This window comes from Patagioenas fasciata, chromosome 5 (assembly GCF_037038585.1).
Source record: "Patagioenas fasciata isolate bPatFas1 chromosome 5, bPatFas1.hap1, whole genome shotgun sequence".
Classification (NCBI taxonomy): domain Eukaryota; kingdom Metazoa; phylum Chordata; class Aves; order Columbiformes; family Columbidae; genus Patagioenas; species Patagioenas fasciata.
Genome location: NC_092524.1, coordinates 15,713,654 through 15,732,727, shown reverse-complemented (window position 1 = coordinate 15,732,727; position 19,074 = coordinate 15,713,654). Strand labels below are relative to the sequence as shown.

Sequence of the window (19,074 nt, the reverse complement as noted above, 5' to 3'; positions counted from 1 at the left end):
CTTCTCAAATCTTAATGCTTACCAGTAATGCTTGTATTACATATTTTTGACACTGAAGGGCTTTCAGAATTATTTGAAAGAGTTGTAATATTAACAATATAGGTGCTGAAATAATCTAACGGTGCTGTCGTGAAGGTTTCCTCTGAGCCTTCCCTCGTGCAGGATGGAGCCTCTTCTTCTTTCCATGTGCCATTAGACATTTGAATTTTAATTTTGAAGCCAGAATTGTTACCAGAAGGACATTCCCACTTCAGCATTAGGAAAGACTGATTTGCCACTGGTTCACACTGAAATAAATTCGTCGAGGCAGGAACTGGATAAAAAGGAAGGGAAAAAAGTAATAATAGAAAAAGGAGTAAAAAAATCAACTATTGTAGTAAATAGAAAAAGCTGTCTACTTGTAAGTTCTGTGTGTAAACGTTTGTAAAACTACAGTATTTCTTTCCACTTTTAAAAACATGAGGCTACTGCCTATAAGGACTTGCTACCTTATGAGAAAGAGAAGTATTTAGCACACTAAGTACGTAGACCTCTTCTGCATAAACTCCTCTGCAGACAGGTTTACTGAGAAAACGTAGGGTAAGTATCTGTCAAGATCAAAGTTTTCAAAAAACTGTTCAACAATCAAACATACTACTCTAAGAACATTTTAAAGTAGTATGTAGACTGACACTAACCTCTTGTATCATTATGTAAAACTCTTAGTGGCCAATAGATAAGAAAATGGATATAAGGTCTGTGCATTAAGAACACAGTGGTAGCCATCCCTCAGAGCAGCAACTACAACATGTTGGTTTATGTTCAATAGAGTCATATAGAACGCAATATAAAAATTGCAACCCTGTGACCACATAGAAAATTATATTTAAAAAGTCACGGTAGCAGTAACACTGAGAAGAAAGATCCCTCTAAACTAAACATCTTATAAGACTTGGCCTTCAAGATGAAAACTCTTATGACTTGTACAATTGTAACACATGGCAAATTTATTTCCTCTCTTGATAAAGAAATACTGATACTTCAAAATACAGTGTTAAAAGGCTCATGGATTATTTTGCTATTAAAAGGGGTATTGTTTTAAGAAACTAAGGAGAAGCAGAATTCTGTACAAGATGTAGCAGAATTAGTTCAAAGATAGATATGAGCAACTGGGACTTATTTCACTGAAACGTATATATATTTCTTTTCCTTCAGTAACACTGTCAGATAGTCCTACAAATGTGGCCAAATTATAGAAGGTTACAGGGTTTACATCTGTAGTAACAGCTCTGGTGATACTGGATATCTGGTTTCTAGAGGAGGAACCATGACTCTGGATCTCTGTCCTGTAGGTGTAGTTAGAAGTGTCATCTGTACTCCATGGGAAAAATCAGAGGCTAGCATACTCCATCCAGATATGGAAAATGGAGCTGGGCTCTGTGAAAGTCGAGACTCCACAAATGTTCATGAATATTTGCTGACAGAGACTGAAAAAGAAGAGGCACCGCCAAGCTTCCACATTTTGGAAGGAATGAGCATTATAAGTAGCCAAACAGCACTTTCACAGTACCAGAGACTCTCTTAATGGGTTCATCCTGTGGCACCTCTGAAAACTCCACTGAGGATAGATTCACTTCACCTCAGTTGAAACAAGACAAAACAAAGGACACAGCAGCACATATTTGCAAGAAGGTGGAAAAATGGTCACAATGCCAGCATGAGGAACACAGGAGCACCTCAACCTTCTCTCTGCTGATGAACTCAGCAGAGCAGCACGGCTGAGAGCCACACACACAGTGCTGCCCACAGCTCTGCTGCAGCCACAGACCCCTCCAGTGGGGGAAGTCCCCCATGCACAACACACTATGTGGGAGCCCTTCAAAATAAGGACAGAGGGCCTAATCCACAGGGAGAAGGCAACAAAATCTCCCACAGAACTCCCTTCCACACATGAGCATCTCTGACTGCAGGCAGGCCATGTGCAGCACTTCTCCTTGAAACAATATTTTATGTCAACCCTCAGGCATGTAGGCAGAGCCCCACCAGAAACAGGGCTGTAAGAATCTGTGACTTACTTGTATACAGGCTTATGGACAACCCTTCTCCTTCCGTCTCACCATCTGCTGCTACTGCAAATACTGTGAAATCGTACATTGTCCCAGGGATTAACTCAGTAATTTCAACTTCAGCTACACTGGACGTCAGGTCCCTAACAGAGGTGCCATTTCCAACCTCTATCCTGTACGTGTAGGAGTTGGAAGCAGTGTCGCTCACCGCCCATGTTAAATTCACAGAAGTCATGTCAACATACTCTGCCTTGAGATCATGGACTCGACTTGGCTCTGAAAGACAGGACAACAACCTGTCAAGAACATCTGCTCTCAGACATGGACAGAAGGAACACAGGCACACCACTACATCACACTCTTTACATCGCTCATCATTCAGAGTGCAGGAGTACCCCAACAACATGACCAGATGCTCCCGGAGGCTTTTGCATCAATGGGCAGCAAGAGAACTGAAGAAAAGCCATCTTAAGTGAGATTCATCTCCCTTTGACAGTCCAAAGCAGGACCACAGGTCACCATGGTGCCATCACTCCCAGGATTTTACTTGGGAATTCAGAGATATGGTCAGAAAAGATAAAAGGTTGCAGGAGAAGGTGAGCAAAGAAGATGGTGGTGTAACTGTGTGCAGCAAAAGGTGAGGAACATCAAATATCACTGGAAGAGGGACAGAGGTGATGACACAGGCATTGTGCTGCTTTGCCACCCTTCATGCCCTGAGCTCACTCTTGAGCCAGCACTGCCCAAAGCTCACTCTCCTGCTGCAGCCCAATGGCAGCCACAGGCCCTCAAATCACAAAAGTTCCCTGGGGTCTCCACTACTCTCTCTGTGTGGGAGCCCTTTAAAATAAGGGTGTGATGCTCCCACCCTGCAAGAAGTGAAGGCAGCAAAACCGCCCACACAAATCCCAAGCCAGGGAGACAGGTTCTTGGGAAGAGTTCATTGTGTAAAAGGCCTTGGTGACCACCTTTAACAACTACTATTTTTGAGGAGTTTTATTTTACTTTTTCAAAAAAGCCTTATGTTGCTTCCCACAAACATCTCTGACTGCAAACAGTCAAAGCACAGTTCCTCTGCCTACAACAGTACTAAATTACAACAGTCAGACAGATAGGCAGAGCCCTATGCTGCACAGCAAAATGCAGTCCACCAGAAACAGGGCTGTAAGAATCCGTGACTTACTTGTATATTGACTTATGGACATCCCTTCTCCTTCTGTCTCACCATCAGCTGCTGCTGCAAATACTGTGAAATTGTACATCGTCCCAGGAATTAACTCTGTAATTTCAGCTTCGGCAACATTGGACGTCAGGTTCCTAACAGAGGTGCCATCTCCCACCTCTATCTTGTACATGTAGGAGTTGGAAGCAGTGTCGTTCACTGTCCATGTTAAGTTCACAGAAGTTACACCAACATATCCTGCCTTGAGATCACTGACTTGGCTGGGCTCTGTGAAAGGCAAGACAACCTGTCAAGCTGCAAGAACATCTGCTCCCATACATGGAGAGAAGGAACACAGGCACACCACTACATCAGTTATTGTTCAGAGAGCAGCAGAACCTCAGAAACATCACCAGATGCTTATGGAGGCTTTTGCACCAATCGCTGCATACAAGAAAAATAAGAAAGAGGCATCTCAAGTGTGATTCATCTTCCTTTCCCATTCAAAAGCAAGAGCCTCGGTCATCATGGTGCCAGCACTTCCAGAGTTTACCCTGGCAATCCAGAGAGGTGGGCAGGAAGGAAAAAAAGAGTAGAGGAGAAAAACAGTGGTGTATCTCTGCATAGCAAAAGCTAAGGAACATCCAGTATCACTAGAAGCAGAACAGAGGTGATGACCCAGGCACCGTGCCACTGCTCCGACTCCCATGCCCTGAGCTCACTCCTGTGGCAGAGAGACCACATCAAAAACCCTCTCTGCAGCACCTTATTCTCCACGCACCTTCAGAAAAGGGCAACTAGCCATTACAGCCAAGCAGCACAGGAGAGACTTTTGGGAATGCACTGGAAAGGTAGGAGCACACATGCAGGTACATATCAGGACAACACAAATTACAAAACCAGGCATCTGTTTCCTTTCCAATACACCCCATGGAATGACCAGGCTGGGCTATAGCCTTGTAGGCCAGCTCCAAAGTGGTCCCTCCAAGACCCACATCAAGACTTTCAATACTCAGCACAGCAGGTGCTGGATGGCCAAAGCAGTTCCCCTAAACTAGCACTGCCTAAATCTCACTCTACTGCTGCAGCCTGATGACTCCTATGGGCTCCCAAATCACAAAAGTTCCCTTGGTGCAATAGGCTCTGTGCAAGATCCCCTTAAAATAATGGTCTGAGGCACCCACACTCTAGGAAATTAAAACAAACCTCCTTTCCCAAATTTAGAAGATAGAGGTTCTCAGAGAAAAGTCTCAGAGTTGTCAGCCTCAGGGACAAACTTCACCAACAGCTTTCTGTCAGGGCAAGGCCGGTTCTGCACTTTAACATTCTGCGCCTGGCAAATTGGCCAGCTCCAGGACCAAAACATTACCTCTGTCTACAACAGTACTAAATCACAACAGTCAGGCAGGTAGGCAGAACCCTGTGCTGCACAGCAAAATACAGTGCTCCAGAAACAGGGCTGTAAGAATCTGTGACTTACTTGTATATTGACTTATGGACACCCCTTCTCCTTCTGTCTCAGCATCAGCTGCTACTGCAAATACTGTGAAATTGTACATCGTCCCAGGGATTAACTCTGTAATTTCAGCTTCGGCGACATTGGACGTCAGGTTCCTAACAGAGGTGCCATTTCCCACCTCTATCCTGTAGGTGTAGGTGTTGGAAGCAGCATCGCTGACTGTCCATGTTAAGTTCACAGAAGTCACGCCAATGTATTCAACCTTGGGATCAAGAACTGGGCTGGGCTCTGTGAAAGGCAATACAACAGCCTGTCAAGATAGAGAAATTAAGGAAGAAGAGCCACAGACATTTCCCTGTTCCACACAGAATAAGCGTTATTCGTAGCCAAGAAGCACTTCTACAGTATCAATGCCCACTTTCAGACATTCATGCTGGAGCATCTCTGGAAAGGCCACAGGAGTTCTGGGATATATCCTTTATTTCATTTCTCTTGCTAAAATTATTTGTTTGCACAGTGGCTTTCCAGACAGAGACACAAATGGCAATCAGGGAAGGAAGCAGAGTGTAGCATGATTTTGGTCTGTTACCTCAAAATTGCACCCAGGAGTTTGAGTCCTTCAGCTCAGCCTCTACCCAACATCAGTAGAAGGAAATGGGCTCCTTGAGCAGGTCGAACAGTTGACCCACCCAGGGGCTGTGTCTGCAAGCCTGATTCAGCATCAACACCAGGCAGACAAGACTCACTTCAGGCAGCTTAGACAAGTTCATCTACTCAGCAGCAGCTCCAGGACACACTGCTTCTAATTGCTTTGTAGGGGTGTTGCCTATTTCCTTTCCCCTTCTAAATCAAACACACAAAAAAGATCTCCTCCCATCTGTCCCTCTGACTTGGGAAAGAGGTGCCATGGCATAAAATGGACAAAACCAGCAGCTCATTCGACAATGTGGCCTTAGGCAGCATCACAGCCTACAGGAAACCCCAGGGCCAGGGACTCTGCAAAGAACTCAAAACAATCTTCAAGATAAAAAAAGCCTCTGTGAACCTGGCCACCACATCCCTACACACTAGGTTCTTTGGTATAAGCTGTGATAATCTGCTCCCAGAAGCATTTTAGGGGGCCCATTCAGCCCTCAAGTGTAGAGAAAAATCACACTGTTGTAGCAGCTGAATCTCTGCATACACTTGTGCAGCCAAGCTGACTCAAGTAACTGCTTTCCAGGCAATACACGCAATCTCAGACCTTTTCCCTTTTACCAGAGACTGCTTGATACTCATGTTCTCAGGCACATGGAACAATGCAATAAGAAAGAATAAAAAGCTGGAAACCTAAGGTAAAAAAACAAGGCAATTTGGTACAAACTGCATGTTTACGTGGAATTGAGAAGCACAATTTACTTACTTGTATACAGGCTTATGGACAATCTTTCTCCTTCTGTCTCACCATCTGCTGCTACTGCAAATACTGTGAAATTGTACATTGTCCCAGGCATTAACTCAGTAATTTCAACTTCAGCTACACTGGACGTCAGGTCCCTAACAGAGGTGCCATTTCCAACCTCTATCCTGTACACGTAGGAGTTGGAAGCAGTGTCGCTCACCGCCCATGTTAAGTTCACAGAAGTCATGCCAACATATTCTGCTTTGAGATCATAGACTTGACTTGGCTCTGTGAAAGGCAAGACAACAACCTGTCAAGAACATCCGCTCCCAGACACAGACAGAAGGAACACAGGCACACCACTACATCACTCTCTTTACATCTCTCCTTGTTCAGAGAGCGGGAGCACCCAAAAAACATCACCAGATGCTCCTGGAGGCTTTTGCATCAATGAGCAGCAAAAGAGAACTGAAGAAAAGTCATGCTAAGTAAGATTCATCTCCCTTTGACAGCCTGAAGCAGAAGCACAGGTCAATGCTGTGCCAGCACTCCCATGGCTTCCTTTGAGAGTCCTGAGAGAGGTGGGCAGGAAAGAGATAAGGATAGAGCGGAAGGCAGAGGGTTGGGTTTTTTTTGCTTGGATCATTAGTTTTAGGTTTTGATGTTGTGAGGGATTTTTTGTTTTGGGATGGGGTGGAGGTTGGAGGGGATCTAGTGTTTAAAAACAAACCAGAAAGACCAAATAAAACAACGAGAAATTGAGGCTGTGTTTCTTCCACATGTTAACACCCCATTCGTAGTAGACACCCCAGGTAAGGCCTGTGTTATATTTCAGCCCTCAGGCAGGTACGCAGAACCCTGTGCTGCACAGCAAAACACAACCCACCAGAAACAGGGCAGCAAGAAACTGTTACTTACTTGTATACAGGCTTATGGACAATCCTTCTCCTTCTGTCTCACCATCAGCTGCTACTACAAATACTGTGAAATTGTACATCGTCCCAGGCATTAACTCAGTAATTTCAACTTCAGTGACATTGGACGTCAGGTTCCTAACAGAGGTGCCATTTCCAACCTCTATCCTGTATGTGTAGGAGTTGGAAGCAGTGTTGTTCACTGCCCATGTTAAGTTCACAGAAGTCATGCCAACATATTCTGCCTTGAGATCATGGACTCGACTTAGTTCTGTGAAAGGCAAGACAACAACCTGTCAAGAACATCTCCTCTCATACATGGACAGAAGGGACACATGCATATCACGACATCACTCTCCTCAATAGGAGCACCCTCGCCACATTTTCAGACACTCCCAGATGCTTTTGCGCCAATAGGCAGCTAAGAGAGTACTGAAGAAAAGTCATCTTAACTGGGATTTATCTCCCTTTGATGGTCCGAAGTACTCCCAGAGCTTCCCATAGGAATGCAGAGGTGGGCAGGAAAGAGAACAGTATGGCAGGGTACGGCATCATTTCAGTTGGAAGGGACCAGCAACAATCACCTAGTCTAACTGCCAGATCACTTCAGGTCTGACCAAAAGTTAAAGCACATATCGAAGTCATTTTCCAAATACCTCTTAAACATTGACAGAGTTGGGGCATTGACCATCTGTCTAGGAACCTTGTTCCAGTGTTTCACCACCCTGTCTGTCAAGAAATGCTTCCTAATGTCCAGCCTAAACCTCCCCTGGTGCAGCTTTGAACTACTCCTACATATCCTGTCATTGGATTCCCAGGGAGAAGAGATCAGCACCTCTGTCTCCATGTCCCCCTCCTCAGGAAGGTAGAGAGCAATGAGGTCACCCCTCAGCCTTTTCTCCAACCTAGAAAAGCTCAAAGTCCTCAGCTGCTCCTCACAGGACATACCTTCTGGCCCTTTCCCCAGCTTTGTTGCCCTCCTCTGGGCACATTCAAGAACCTTCACATCCTTCTTAAATTGCACACAGTACTCAACGTGAGGCCACACCAAGGCTGAATACAGCACAATCACCTCTTTTGACTGGCTGGCTATGCTGTGTTTGATGCACCCCAGAATGCAGTTTGCTCTCCTGACTGCCGGGGCACACACTGCTGACTCCCACTGGGCCTGCTGTTGACCATCACCCACAAATCCCTTTTTGCAGGGCTGCTCTCAGGCCACTCCTCTCCTAGTTTATACCTGAGCCTGGCATTACTCCATCACAGGGTGTAGAATCCCACATTTGGACTTGTTAAATTTCATGCCGTTAATCATTGCCCTGTGCTCCAATCTACCTAGATCCCTCTGCAAGGCCTCTTGTCCCTCGACGTCAACAGGGCCTCCCAGTTTGGTATTGCCAACAAACCTGCTAATGGTGCATTCAACTCCTGCATCTACATTGTTGAGAAATATATCAAACGGAACTGGCCCTAGAATTGAACCCCGAGGAACACACCTCTGGCGACTGGCCACCAGTTAGATGTAGCCCCATTCACTACAACACTTTGAACTCTGCCAGTTCTTGACCCAGCACAATGTGAACCTCTCATCCCACAGTTGGACAACTCATCCAGATGGGTGCTGTGAGAGACAGTATCAAAAGCCTTACTAAAATCCAGATGAACCACATCCACTGCCTTCCCTTCATCAACTAGGCAGATAACCTTCTCACAGAGGGATATCAAACTAGTTAAATAGGACTTTCCCTTTGTGAATCCATGTTAACTGTGCCTGATAATTGTGTTATTCTTTAAATGCCTTTCGATAGTAACCAGTATGATCTTCTCCATAATTTTTCCAGGAACTGAGGTTAGACTAACAGGGCTACTTCCCTGGGTCTTCTTCCCTCACATCCTTTCTGTCTATTGGAATAACACTGCGTAGCGTTCAGTCAGAAGGGACCTCCCCAGGCTCCAAATACCTTTGGCAGATAATCCAGAGCGGTCCTGCCATAATGTTTGCCAGCTCCTTCAATACTCTGGGATGAATCCCGTCAGGCCCCATGGACTTGTTAAAATTCAGCTGATACAGCTGGTCCCTTACAGTTTCAGTGTCCGCAAATGGAAAGTCACTGTTCCTGCATTTGTGGTCCTCCAGCTTAGGGGACCTGTAGCCCAAGGTCTACCCATTGAAGAGAAGATGCTAAATTAACGTATACTGTGATTAAGTTACAAAAGATGTACCCATCATTAACCAATTGACATGATAAATGCTTTCTAACCACCTGCAAAACATTGGGATATTTTTCAAATTTTAGATCCTTCTGCATGACAAGAGGGAGACAGAAGATTAAGTAATACATTGTTTAGAAGCAGAGTGCTTAGCTTATATTTAACCAGTATTTCACAGATGTACTGTAAGCAAGAAACTAATCAATTATAACTAACTTTATCAATTATTTCTTAGTATAGATGTATTTCATGTTAAAAATTTCCAAAAACTGTAATGAATATGGAATAATTGTGTGAATATAAGCAATGCAAGAGCATCTAGTCATTGCAGCACTTACGGAGGATGATCCCAAGTGTTCCCCAGGGCCAATAAAATAAAGAATGCCTGCTTAACAGTATAATTGACTCTGCTGTTAAGTTTATTAATTCGTTTCACCATATCATTAAAGACTGAGGCAAAAAAAACCCAACCAACAAGCACTGAATGCCTCATTTTTTAATTCACCCCCATTAGTCAGGTGACCATCTTCAAGTATCAGTCCCACATTTTCTTAAGACCTCCTCTTGCTATTAACATACTTTAAAAAGCTTTTTCTTGTCTGACACAACACTGGTCAGTTTCAACTCTAAATAAGTTTTAGCCTTTTGTGTCTTCTCCCTGCATATACAGACCACAATTCTGTGCTCTTCCTGCAAAGCCTGACCTTGCTTCCAGAGATCATACAGTTTCTTTTTCTTCCTGAGTTCCGCGAGTAGTTCCCTGTTCAGCCAAGCTGGTCTGCCCTGCTTGCTTGACATTCTGCACCATGGAATTGCCTGCTCCTATGCTTCTAAAAGGTGGTTCTTAAAAACTGACCAGCACTCATGGACCCCTAAGCCCTCAAAAGCAGATTCCCAGGGTACTCCGCTAAGTAGCTCCCTGAATAGCTTAAAGTTTTCCCTCTTGAAGTCCAGCATAGCGACTGTTTTTTCGTATTAGGCTGAAAATTTTAAACTCAAGTGTTTCATGATCACTGTGGCCGAAGCAGATGCATCTCCCCCAAGTCCTCCTTTATTCACAAATGGCAAGTCTAGAAGGACATCTTTCCTAGTTGGCTCACTGAGTACATGTGCATGAGAAACTAAAAGGGTAACGTCTCAAACTTTGTGGCAAAACCTGTTCTGCAACATCCAGCCACAGGAGATGGGACATAACTAGGAGCAGCAGATGGGAGATCATGATACAGTGAATTGCAATGTACATGTCAAGGACAAGCTAAGGAGCCACAGAAAAAGGCTGGCTGGCTGATACAGGAGGTGGAGGGCATGTTGAAGGACACATAGCCCCGTGTTCTGATAGCACTAAGGGAGAGGACCCCAGACCGCTTGAGACCCTTCAAGGTGGCCTGAGACCCTTCAGGACTCTTCCGTCTTTCACAATCACCCCCCAGTGACGCTTGCACAAAAGACAAAAGATGATGCAAGCAGGTGATCCAGCGGTCTATAAAAAGCCCACCTGTGCAAGCACTGGTAGCACACTCATCATCCTGAGGACTCCTCTGCCCACCAGGCTCACTGCAGGAACTGAACCAGACACTGGAGGATACTGCACACCGCTGGGTCTGAGACTACAACCCCATCATACACATCACAGAACTGTAAGGATGGTGAAATCCCTTTCTCTCATTCTTTCCTATATTTCTATTCTTTTGCTTTCCTTTTTATAAGTAATACAGTAACATAAGGTTTACAGCCCCACATGCTGCATAAGTTTTATGTTTACCAGTTGAGCCTAAATAACATAAATCCTTCTGCCACCAAATCATTTGCCAATTTGGAACAAGCTGCAAAACAAAAGGCTTTTGTTTACAGAACTTAAGTATTGCGTATACTCTTTTCCAACCAAGGGGACAGACGAATCCCAGTCACCTCTCCTCCCACCCATACCTCTGGGTAGTATGTGACAATGTGACAAGAATTCATCTCCCATATGAGGATGGAAAGGAATGAAGGTGGGGTTTGTCTGTCTTTATGTTATTTTATTTGTAAAGCAGGAATGTCTCTTCAACATATTAAGACCCCATGCATAGTGGACAGTCCAAATTAGGCTCCAGGATTAAAACATCACATCTATACACCAAAGTTCAATATTTCAGCCCTCAGACGGGTAGCCAGAGCTCTGAGGTACCCAGCAGAACAGGGCAGCAAGAAACTGTTACTTACCTGTATACAGGCTTATGGACAATCCTTCTCCTTCTGTCTCACCATCAGCTGCTACTGCAAATACTGTGAAATTGTACATTGTCCCAGGCATTAACTCAGTAATTTCAACTTCAGTGACACTGAACGTCAGGTCCCTAACAGAGGTGCCATTTCCAACCTCTATCCTGTACACGTAGGAGTTGGAAGCAGTGTCGCTCACCGCCCATGTTAAGTTCACAGAAGTCATGCCAACATATTCTGCCTTGAGATCATGGACTCGACTTGGCTCTGTGAAAGGCAAGACAACAACCTGTCAAGAGCATCCGCTCCCAGACACAGACAGAAGGAACACAGGCACACCACTACATCACACTCTTTACATCGCTCATCATTCAGAGTGCAGGAGCACCCCAACAACATCACCAGATGCTCCTGGAGGCTTTTGCATCAATGAGCAGCAAAAGAGAACTGAAGAAAAGTCATGCTAAGTAAGATTCATCTCCCTTTGACAGCCTGAAGCAGAAGCACAGGTCAATGCTGTGCCAGCACTCCCAGGGCTTCCCTTGGGAGTCTGAAGAGGTGGGCAGGAAAGAGATGATGATGCAGGGGAAAGTGGTGAAGGACAATAATTAAAAACAAAACAAAAACATCAGGGCTATGTTTCCGCTGCACACTAACATCTCATCCTTTGCATACAGCCCATATCAGACTTCAAGACTAAAATATCATGTCTATACACAGTCCTCACATATGTAGGCAGAGCCCTGAGCTGCACAGCAAAATACAGTCCATCAGAAATAGCACTGCTAGCAACTGTGACTTACTTGTATACAGGCTTATGGATATAGGCCCTTCTTCTGTCTCACCATTCACTACTGCAAATACTGTGAAATTATACACTGTGCCAGGGATTAACTCAGTAATTTCAGCTTCGGTGACATTGGACGTCAGGTTCCTAACAGAGGTGCCATTTCCAACCTCTATCCTGTATGTGTAGGAGTTGGAAGCAGTATCATTCACTGCCCATGTTAAGTTCACAGAAGTCATGCCAACATACTCTGCCTTGAGATCAAGAACCAATCTGGGCTCTGTAAGAGAAAAAAAACCAAACAACAAACTTTTAATCTGCAAGAATATTTGCTGACAGACACATAAAGCACTCTTCCCCCTGCCCTACCCAGACAACAGATCTCTGTAGAACAGTAATCAGCCTGGGAAAATAATCAAGCCATCCTCATATTTTGCAAAGCACAGTTGCTATGTCTGCAATATACTCTTCCCCTAACTTCTCAAGTTTCTCTTCATCTCAAGGAGTAAAGCCATCTAGGTGCAGCAGTGATTATCATCCTGCCTCAGCTGTTAGCTTCATGCAGGGTGCTGAGAAAGACTGAACCACATAACTTGTTGCTTTTTTTCCTAAGCTGGTCTTTCTAGCTGCAAGATTCACGCAGCTCTCCTCTAGATACGTAATACCTCTGTACTAGGTAGTGTACTTCAGCTGTGCTCTGTTGCATATGTATTTCAAATCTGTATCTCACAGTACGGTTGAACTGTTGCAGCTCATTCTCTAGTCCAGTAAAGCAGGTGGATCCACACCCCCGCAATGATCTTTGCACTCTGGACTAGAGTTCGGGCTTAAAACGCTAACACAGTATAAAAGCAAAAAACACCCTGAAGATTCACAATCCAGTTACATTCCGAACCATTTACCTGTTACACCGTTCCAATCAATTGTTGTCCTGTTGGACTGTGACACATCCCTGGATGACCTTACACCTCCATAGGTTTTGTTCCCACTGGTAAGGTTTATTGATAAGTTATCACTAATACTGGCTCCCGTTTCTTCAGTTTCATTTTTTGAGCTGCAATCCTCAGTGCCTGAATGAAAGAATACAAAGCAATAAGCATCTTTGCACAACTTCTGGGTTTCCCATTTGCTAAAATATGGTTATTTATAAATATCATGCACAGACATGCAATCACTTCTGTTTTCCCAGTTTGTTCTCCTACAGAGATTTCACTGCACATTTCCTGGTTTTACCACTTTTTATTTCTCTCAGATGATTTGAATTAGGTTAAGAGATTGCCACATTATTTTGGTCATTCACTGACTCTGCTCATGGTTTGGATGAAAACAACCATGATCTGTTGTTTTTTTCAGTGCAGTTTTGTTTGAAGAGAACTGAACAAAACTGGCAGTGTGTATTTTCCTCACATATGATCAGAAGCTAGCTGCTTTACTTAACCTGGCATAGCAACTTTGTCTCTTCCCCTCAGTACATGAGCAAAAATGTCCTCATATTCCCACAATGTGTTCCCACACATAAGGAAGAGACCTGGTGTACCTACAGAAAACAACTTCAGGTGGATACAGCACAGCCCAAAGAGACTTGACTCAGGCCCAAAAGCTAACTCACGCAAGTCTGATGGTATTAAGGTAGAACTCATCTGCAAGCACTTTTGAAAACTTTTGCCACATGAAAACTTGTCATCTTGGCAAGTACAGCAGGTGCTGTACTCACCTCAGAAAATCCTTAAAGCATCACTTTGAGTGTCTTTTTTGTTTGTTTGTTTGTTTTGGGGTTGGATTGGTTTGTGTTGCCTTTAAGTACACTTCCCAGTCTTTCAAAGCACATACATTCATATTTGATTTTACTAGAACTCTTCACAAACTGAAAAGCAAAGAGATTAAAGTGCACATTTATATCTTTAAATATCTTTAAATGCATTGCAGGAATTACAGTCACTAAAATAAGCAAGTTTATATTTCTGAATGCTATTTCTAAAAATCCTTTTCAGGAAGGTGGTTTTTTTTTTTTTTTAATACTTATCTGATACTGTTCATTCTTTCTTAAAAGAAATTAAGATAATGAGAATTATATACAAAATAAAATATAATTGAGTAACAGAATTATACTTACAGGCAACTGTACATCTGACCTGGAAAAAAAAAAGAATAGAAATTAAAGCTCAATTAAAATAAGGACGGGTTTAATTAACACACAGAAGGAGAAAAAACATCAGTTAAAAAAAAAAAATCTATTATTGCATTCCACACTTTTCAACCTGCAAAAGAGATACCTAAAAATCTACTGACATAAAAATAACACCAAAAGTACACCAAACTATTAGAGAAAAGAAACAAACATGACATACATGCTGCTAAAATGTTAATTTCCACTTTTTTTTTTTCTTTTTTTTTTAACCAATCAGTTTATTTTGTCACAAAACCAGCTTGCAGAACACATGCTGGTTATTTTGCACATATCAGTGGTGGACTTGGCAGTGTTACATTTACAGCTGAACCCAGTGATCTTAAAGGTCTTTTCCAATCTAAGTGACCGTATGATTCTACATAAGCTTAAAAACAAAACCTACAAGATTTTAGTCAAAAGACTTCAACACTATCCCACAAAAAACAGCAGATGCAAATTAGTTTTTTTATTCCTAACAACTTTTATTTCCTCCTATTGCAGTATAAACCTTATTACTTCTCACAAAATAATGTTTTGCATTTTCTGAAACAAACTCTGTGTAGTAAGAGTCCAGAACATTTAGCATATATTCTGAAATCTAGTTTATATGTATGTACATATCACTTTGTATCAACAGTTGTCATTGCAGTGCAACCTGAAACTACTATGCTAGTAATACTGACAAGCACACCAGAATTTTGCTTCGAAAGTGTTTTTCAGTCTTTCAGCTCTATGCTGTTACCTCTGAAGCAGCCATTTCCCTTCCTGTTAGTGTGCAAACTGGCCTGGAAATTGTTTTCTTCATCTCCCTCCAGATGGCAGCACAAAACGCTCCTGAAGGAGCGAAATAGAAGCCCCAGACTGAGATCTGCAGGCACTTGAGAGGGAAACTCTGATTTCCTGAAACCCCGGAGACTCTGGTAGCCAGCTGACGCCAACCGGCTACAGCAGCCACTTTTGTCATGTAACAGACAGATCACTTCAGCAATTGTATCAGGGATTAAACATGATTCACCTTGCAAAGCTACACATGACATAGTGAAGACAAGTATGCAGAGATACACACATCCCATGGACAGGTAGGTCCCCAGCACTGTGCTGGAGATCCACAGGTCACAGTGCTTTGTGCCAGGGAGGCTTGCAAGCACAGAAAGTTTCTGCCCCTGCCCTTCTGGGTCTGGTTTGGCATCACGACAGGTGTAGGCAGAGATGTATCTCCAGCCCTGGCTGTGCTAACACCACCTGCAGAAGGGGTGGTCCTTTGGTTGGATTCTATGGGGTGTTGCTCCTAGAAAACCCAGCCTAGCTTTATGACAGATGGTGCCTTACCCACACAATGCACCAACCCTGGTGACTGCAGAGGTTGACACATTTATCTCATGTACTTGAAATTGTCTCATTTTCTCTTTCCACCCTGTCTTAGACGCTTTCTTAGCTGTTTCTGCAATTCCACAAGCTAATTCAAAATAAGCAGCTATATCACAACCACTCAAAGCTTGAATCCCAAATCACTCATGTCCCAGATCTCATATTGCTGGTGCCACAAGTAGCTCCATCAGCAGTACCTCCCCACATCACAGTCACAGGCCCAAGCAGACACACCCTCAAAAAGTAGTCAGAAAATACCATTAAATCATCTTGTTCTCCATATGAAAGACTCCAAAAAAGCATTCTCCTCAAAGACCATGCAGGCCAGCTGACTACAAGCAACACTAGAAGCAACCTCTCCAGCTTTACAGGAACGAGAAACGCAGCAGAAGCCAGCCTCAAGTGGAGAGACCCTCTTCCAGCCTGCGATGGTCTTGGTGCCACACCAAGAAGAGCCTGGGCACACTTTCTAGGCAGAAGAACACTTGTCAGCATCACAGAACTAACACCTGATCTTCTCTAGCTCAGTTCTACTGACAGCTCAGGACACAAAGGACATTACTTGGGACACGGATGTCCTACATACAACTGTGAGGCTTCTCCTCAACCTTTCCGAATATTTGAGAGCCCAGCCAAACTGCAGAGCTATTAGGAAGCGAGGAAATGTTTGTCTGCACCCAGGTCAAGAGCCCTTCTGTATTCTTTCACAAAGAAGTGGCCAAGGAAGAAGAGACTACAAAGGAAAAAACCACTCTTAGGGCAGGAAAACACTACCGTGCAGTGTTCAGAGCACAAGCGCTAAGCTATATAGAAACAGGTGCTGAATGATGAGCAGCAGGTGAGATTCCCTGAAAAGCAGGGCAATCCAAAACCAAAGCCAAAAAGACACTATGTTTAATAAGAATGGGAAATTGCAATAAAGAACAAAACCAACAAAAACCACCACAGTACTGAGTAAGTCACAGTGATTTCTGCAGCCCTACAGACAAACAGCAGAAGCCGGATATCATTCACGCCTGTCCATCAGTTACTTTCTCTTCTGTAAAGCTGCCTGAAGATGACAAAGTTCCTAATCTCTTTCTGCGCACATTTTGGGTTCAAGGACACAGCATCCTTCCAGAGCAACAGGACAGACATCATGACTGAGAAACAGGTATAACACTGCCAAGTCCCCTACACCCCTGTTTCTCACCTCCCCATTTCTTCCCTGCCAGCTCAAATAAGCAGCATGTTTATTCCTGTTTCACCCCCAGCTACAGCCACCTGATCTAATGGCAAGTTATTACCAAGCTACCAAAAACTTGGTTGTACTGTCATGTGTGGGTTTTGTTAACGATGATCAAATAACAGAAGGACAGTTATGCTAAAACTCCTGTCACGTGATGAGCAGCTTCCCATTACGTTACTTGCTTTTATCACACACTTTGGCAGTAACCCTCACAATACCCCTCTGACTTTTTGGAACCCTATGTGCAAACCAAAATCAAAAAAAGCACATCCTGTCAGCAGCAGGCAGGCCTCCTCCTGAAACACAAAACCACACAAAACAAATGATCCCATTCCCAAGCGTCAGCCTGCCTGACTCAGTCATTCCGTGCTGTATTTTTCAACACAAGCCATGAACTGAACTGCTCTCCAGCCTTATGTTATTACTTAACAAGATGCTATTTATACAAAACATTTGTTTATTATTTCAGAGGATATTTGTGCTGAACACCTGATTCTCCTTGTGTTTGCATCTAGTATACCAGGAGCCGTGCCATTTCCACTTTTCTTCCCAATCACACAAATGCACATTATTCATGCATAGAGTTGGGGTTTTTTTTCACCAAAAATCTGGATCTTGGGGTGAGAGCGGAACATCCCTCCCCAAGAAAATAACCTATCAAGAAAAGGCAAAATGCAAAACACTGAACATTTCAACTGAACAACAGGAGAGATGTGTATACACGAACTTGGCACTGTCATCAGCTATGGCAAATGAATCTTCTTGTGTGTCACACAGCCACACTTCAAGCCTGATAAAAGGCTGTATGTTCCAGAGGAGTGGAATAATTCATCTGCACTCGCACAAGCTTTGTCCTGTGCTCCTTATGTGTGCAGTTTATTATTTACCAGTAACTGGTGGTGTGTGTAATACATGCGGTTGGTATACAGTTGGTTATCTAACTGAGGAATTATTATTAGTCTCCCAAGTAATCTCATAGAGGAAGAAATAAGATGTGCTGCAGGAAAACATCTTCAAACATACTAAGTAAGAGAGAAGCCCAAATTCTACCGATATTTGATAAGACTTAGTCTAAGATATTTTCAAGAGCAGGGTTTAAAATGTGCCTGCTGTACACATTGATTGGGAGAGTCACAGGAGGTGGTCACCAGCAGGGGAGAGGGCAGTGCCTCTCCTTCTGCTGGCCTCAAGACTCCCAAACAGTTTGGCTCTGCTGCCAAACTGTACCCTCCAATCAAGTTAGGGTTCCTGCACTGGGGGAGAACCCTCGTCAACAGCAGCCCACCTGCCTGGGGTACTCCAGTTTCCAAAACAAACAACATGGGTTTGGTTCATGTAAATACAAGGGTAAGAAGCTGGCTAAGCAGTCAAAGTGAGCAAACCAGAAAATCCTAACCAAAAAACCCCCTTAGCCACAAATCCTTTCCGAAAACGCTACTTGAGGCTGCTATTTCTTGTGTGCTCACCCCTGTGTGTGTGCCTTATGACTCAGATGCAAAAAGCCAGGAAATTAATCACACCCTTCTCAAAGCTAACGATGTTTCACATGTGTACCTTCAGATCTCTTTTCCACCCACCACTCTCAGGTTTGGAGGAGCTCCACAAAAATACCACCACACTGTCACAGTGGTCTCCAAATTCTCTCTCAATACGCTTTCACAAAAGCATAATTAAGATGACCGCCCAAGTTACTCTGGTCTCTCTTTTTTTTCCTGCTATGCTCACCTACCATTAGTTGTCCCACATCCATAACTATGGGCTGTAGGGCAAGTCACCACACTGCAACCATCACAAAGGTTTTAAGCCTCCAGGCTTCGCTTTGCAGACATTCAGTCATTGCTGCTCAGCTGACAAACATTAACCAGCAAAGATGCCGTAACTGAGCCACTGGCAGTCTGCTCTGTCACCTCTTATATTTCACACTTGGCATAGGTTTATTCAGAAAGCACTCTCACAGGAAGGTTTTATTCAAGGTCACACAAAGCAAAAATTAAACCCTGGAATGCCACTGGGAAGCTTCACAACAACGGAAGTGGGATTGCCCAGGTATTGCATTCACAGCCTGGTAGAGCTTTCCAATACTTGCTTATTTTCTAGGATTTGTAAGGCACTGACTGCTATTCCAGCTGGGGACATCTTCCCACTTCACT

General features: G+C 43.7%; 1 protein-coding gene across 2 annotated transcripts in view; it reads right to left on the bottom strand.

Annotated features, from left to right (window-relative positions):
- Positions 1–19,074, bottom strand: part of PTPRJ (protein tyrosine phosphatase receptor type J) — a 79,756-nt gene that overhangs the window by 15,450 nt on the left and 45,232 nt on the right. Inside the window, exons 2-11 of one of the 2 annotated variants that reach the window (XM_065839556.2) lie at positions 14,275–14,293; positions 13,064–13,231; positions 12,178–12,441; positions 11,375–11,641; positions 6,966–7,232; positions 6,069–6,335; positions 4,688–4,954; positions 3,229–3,495; positions 2,055–2,321; positions 23–313 (exon numbers count right to left, since the gene is read on the bottom strand). In XM_065839556.2, the coding sequence (XP_065695628.1) occupies positions 23–313; positions 2,055–2,321; positions 3,229–3,495; positions 4,688–4,954; positions 6,069–6,335; positions 6,966–7,232; positions 11,375–11,641; positions 12,178–12,441; positions 13,064–13,231; positions 14,275–14,293 (2,344 nt within the window). Of the gene's footprint in view, positions 1–22; positions 314–2,054; positions 2,322–3,228; positions 3,496–4,687; positions 4,955–6,068; positions 6,336–6,965; positions 7,233–11,374; positions 11,642–12,177; positions 12,442–13,063; positions 13,232–13,875; positions 13,976–14,274; positions 14,294–19,074 lie in introns of those variants that run through there. The other variant, XM_071808959.1, reaches the window with a different exon arrangement.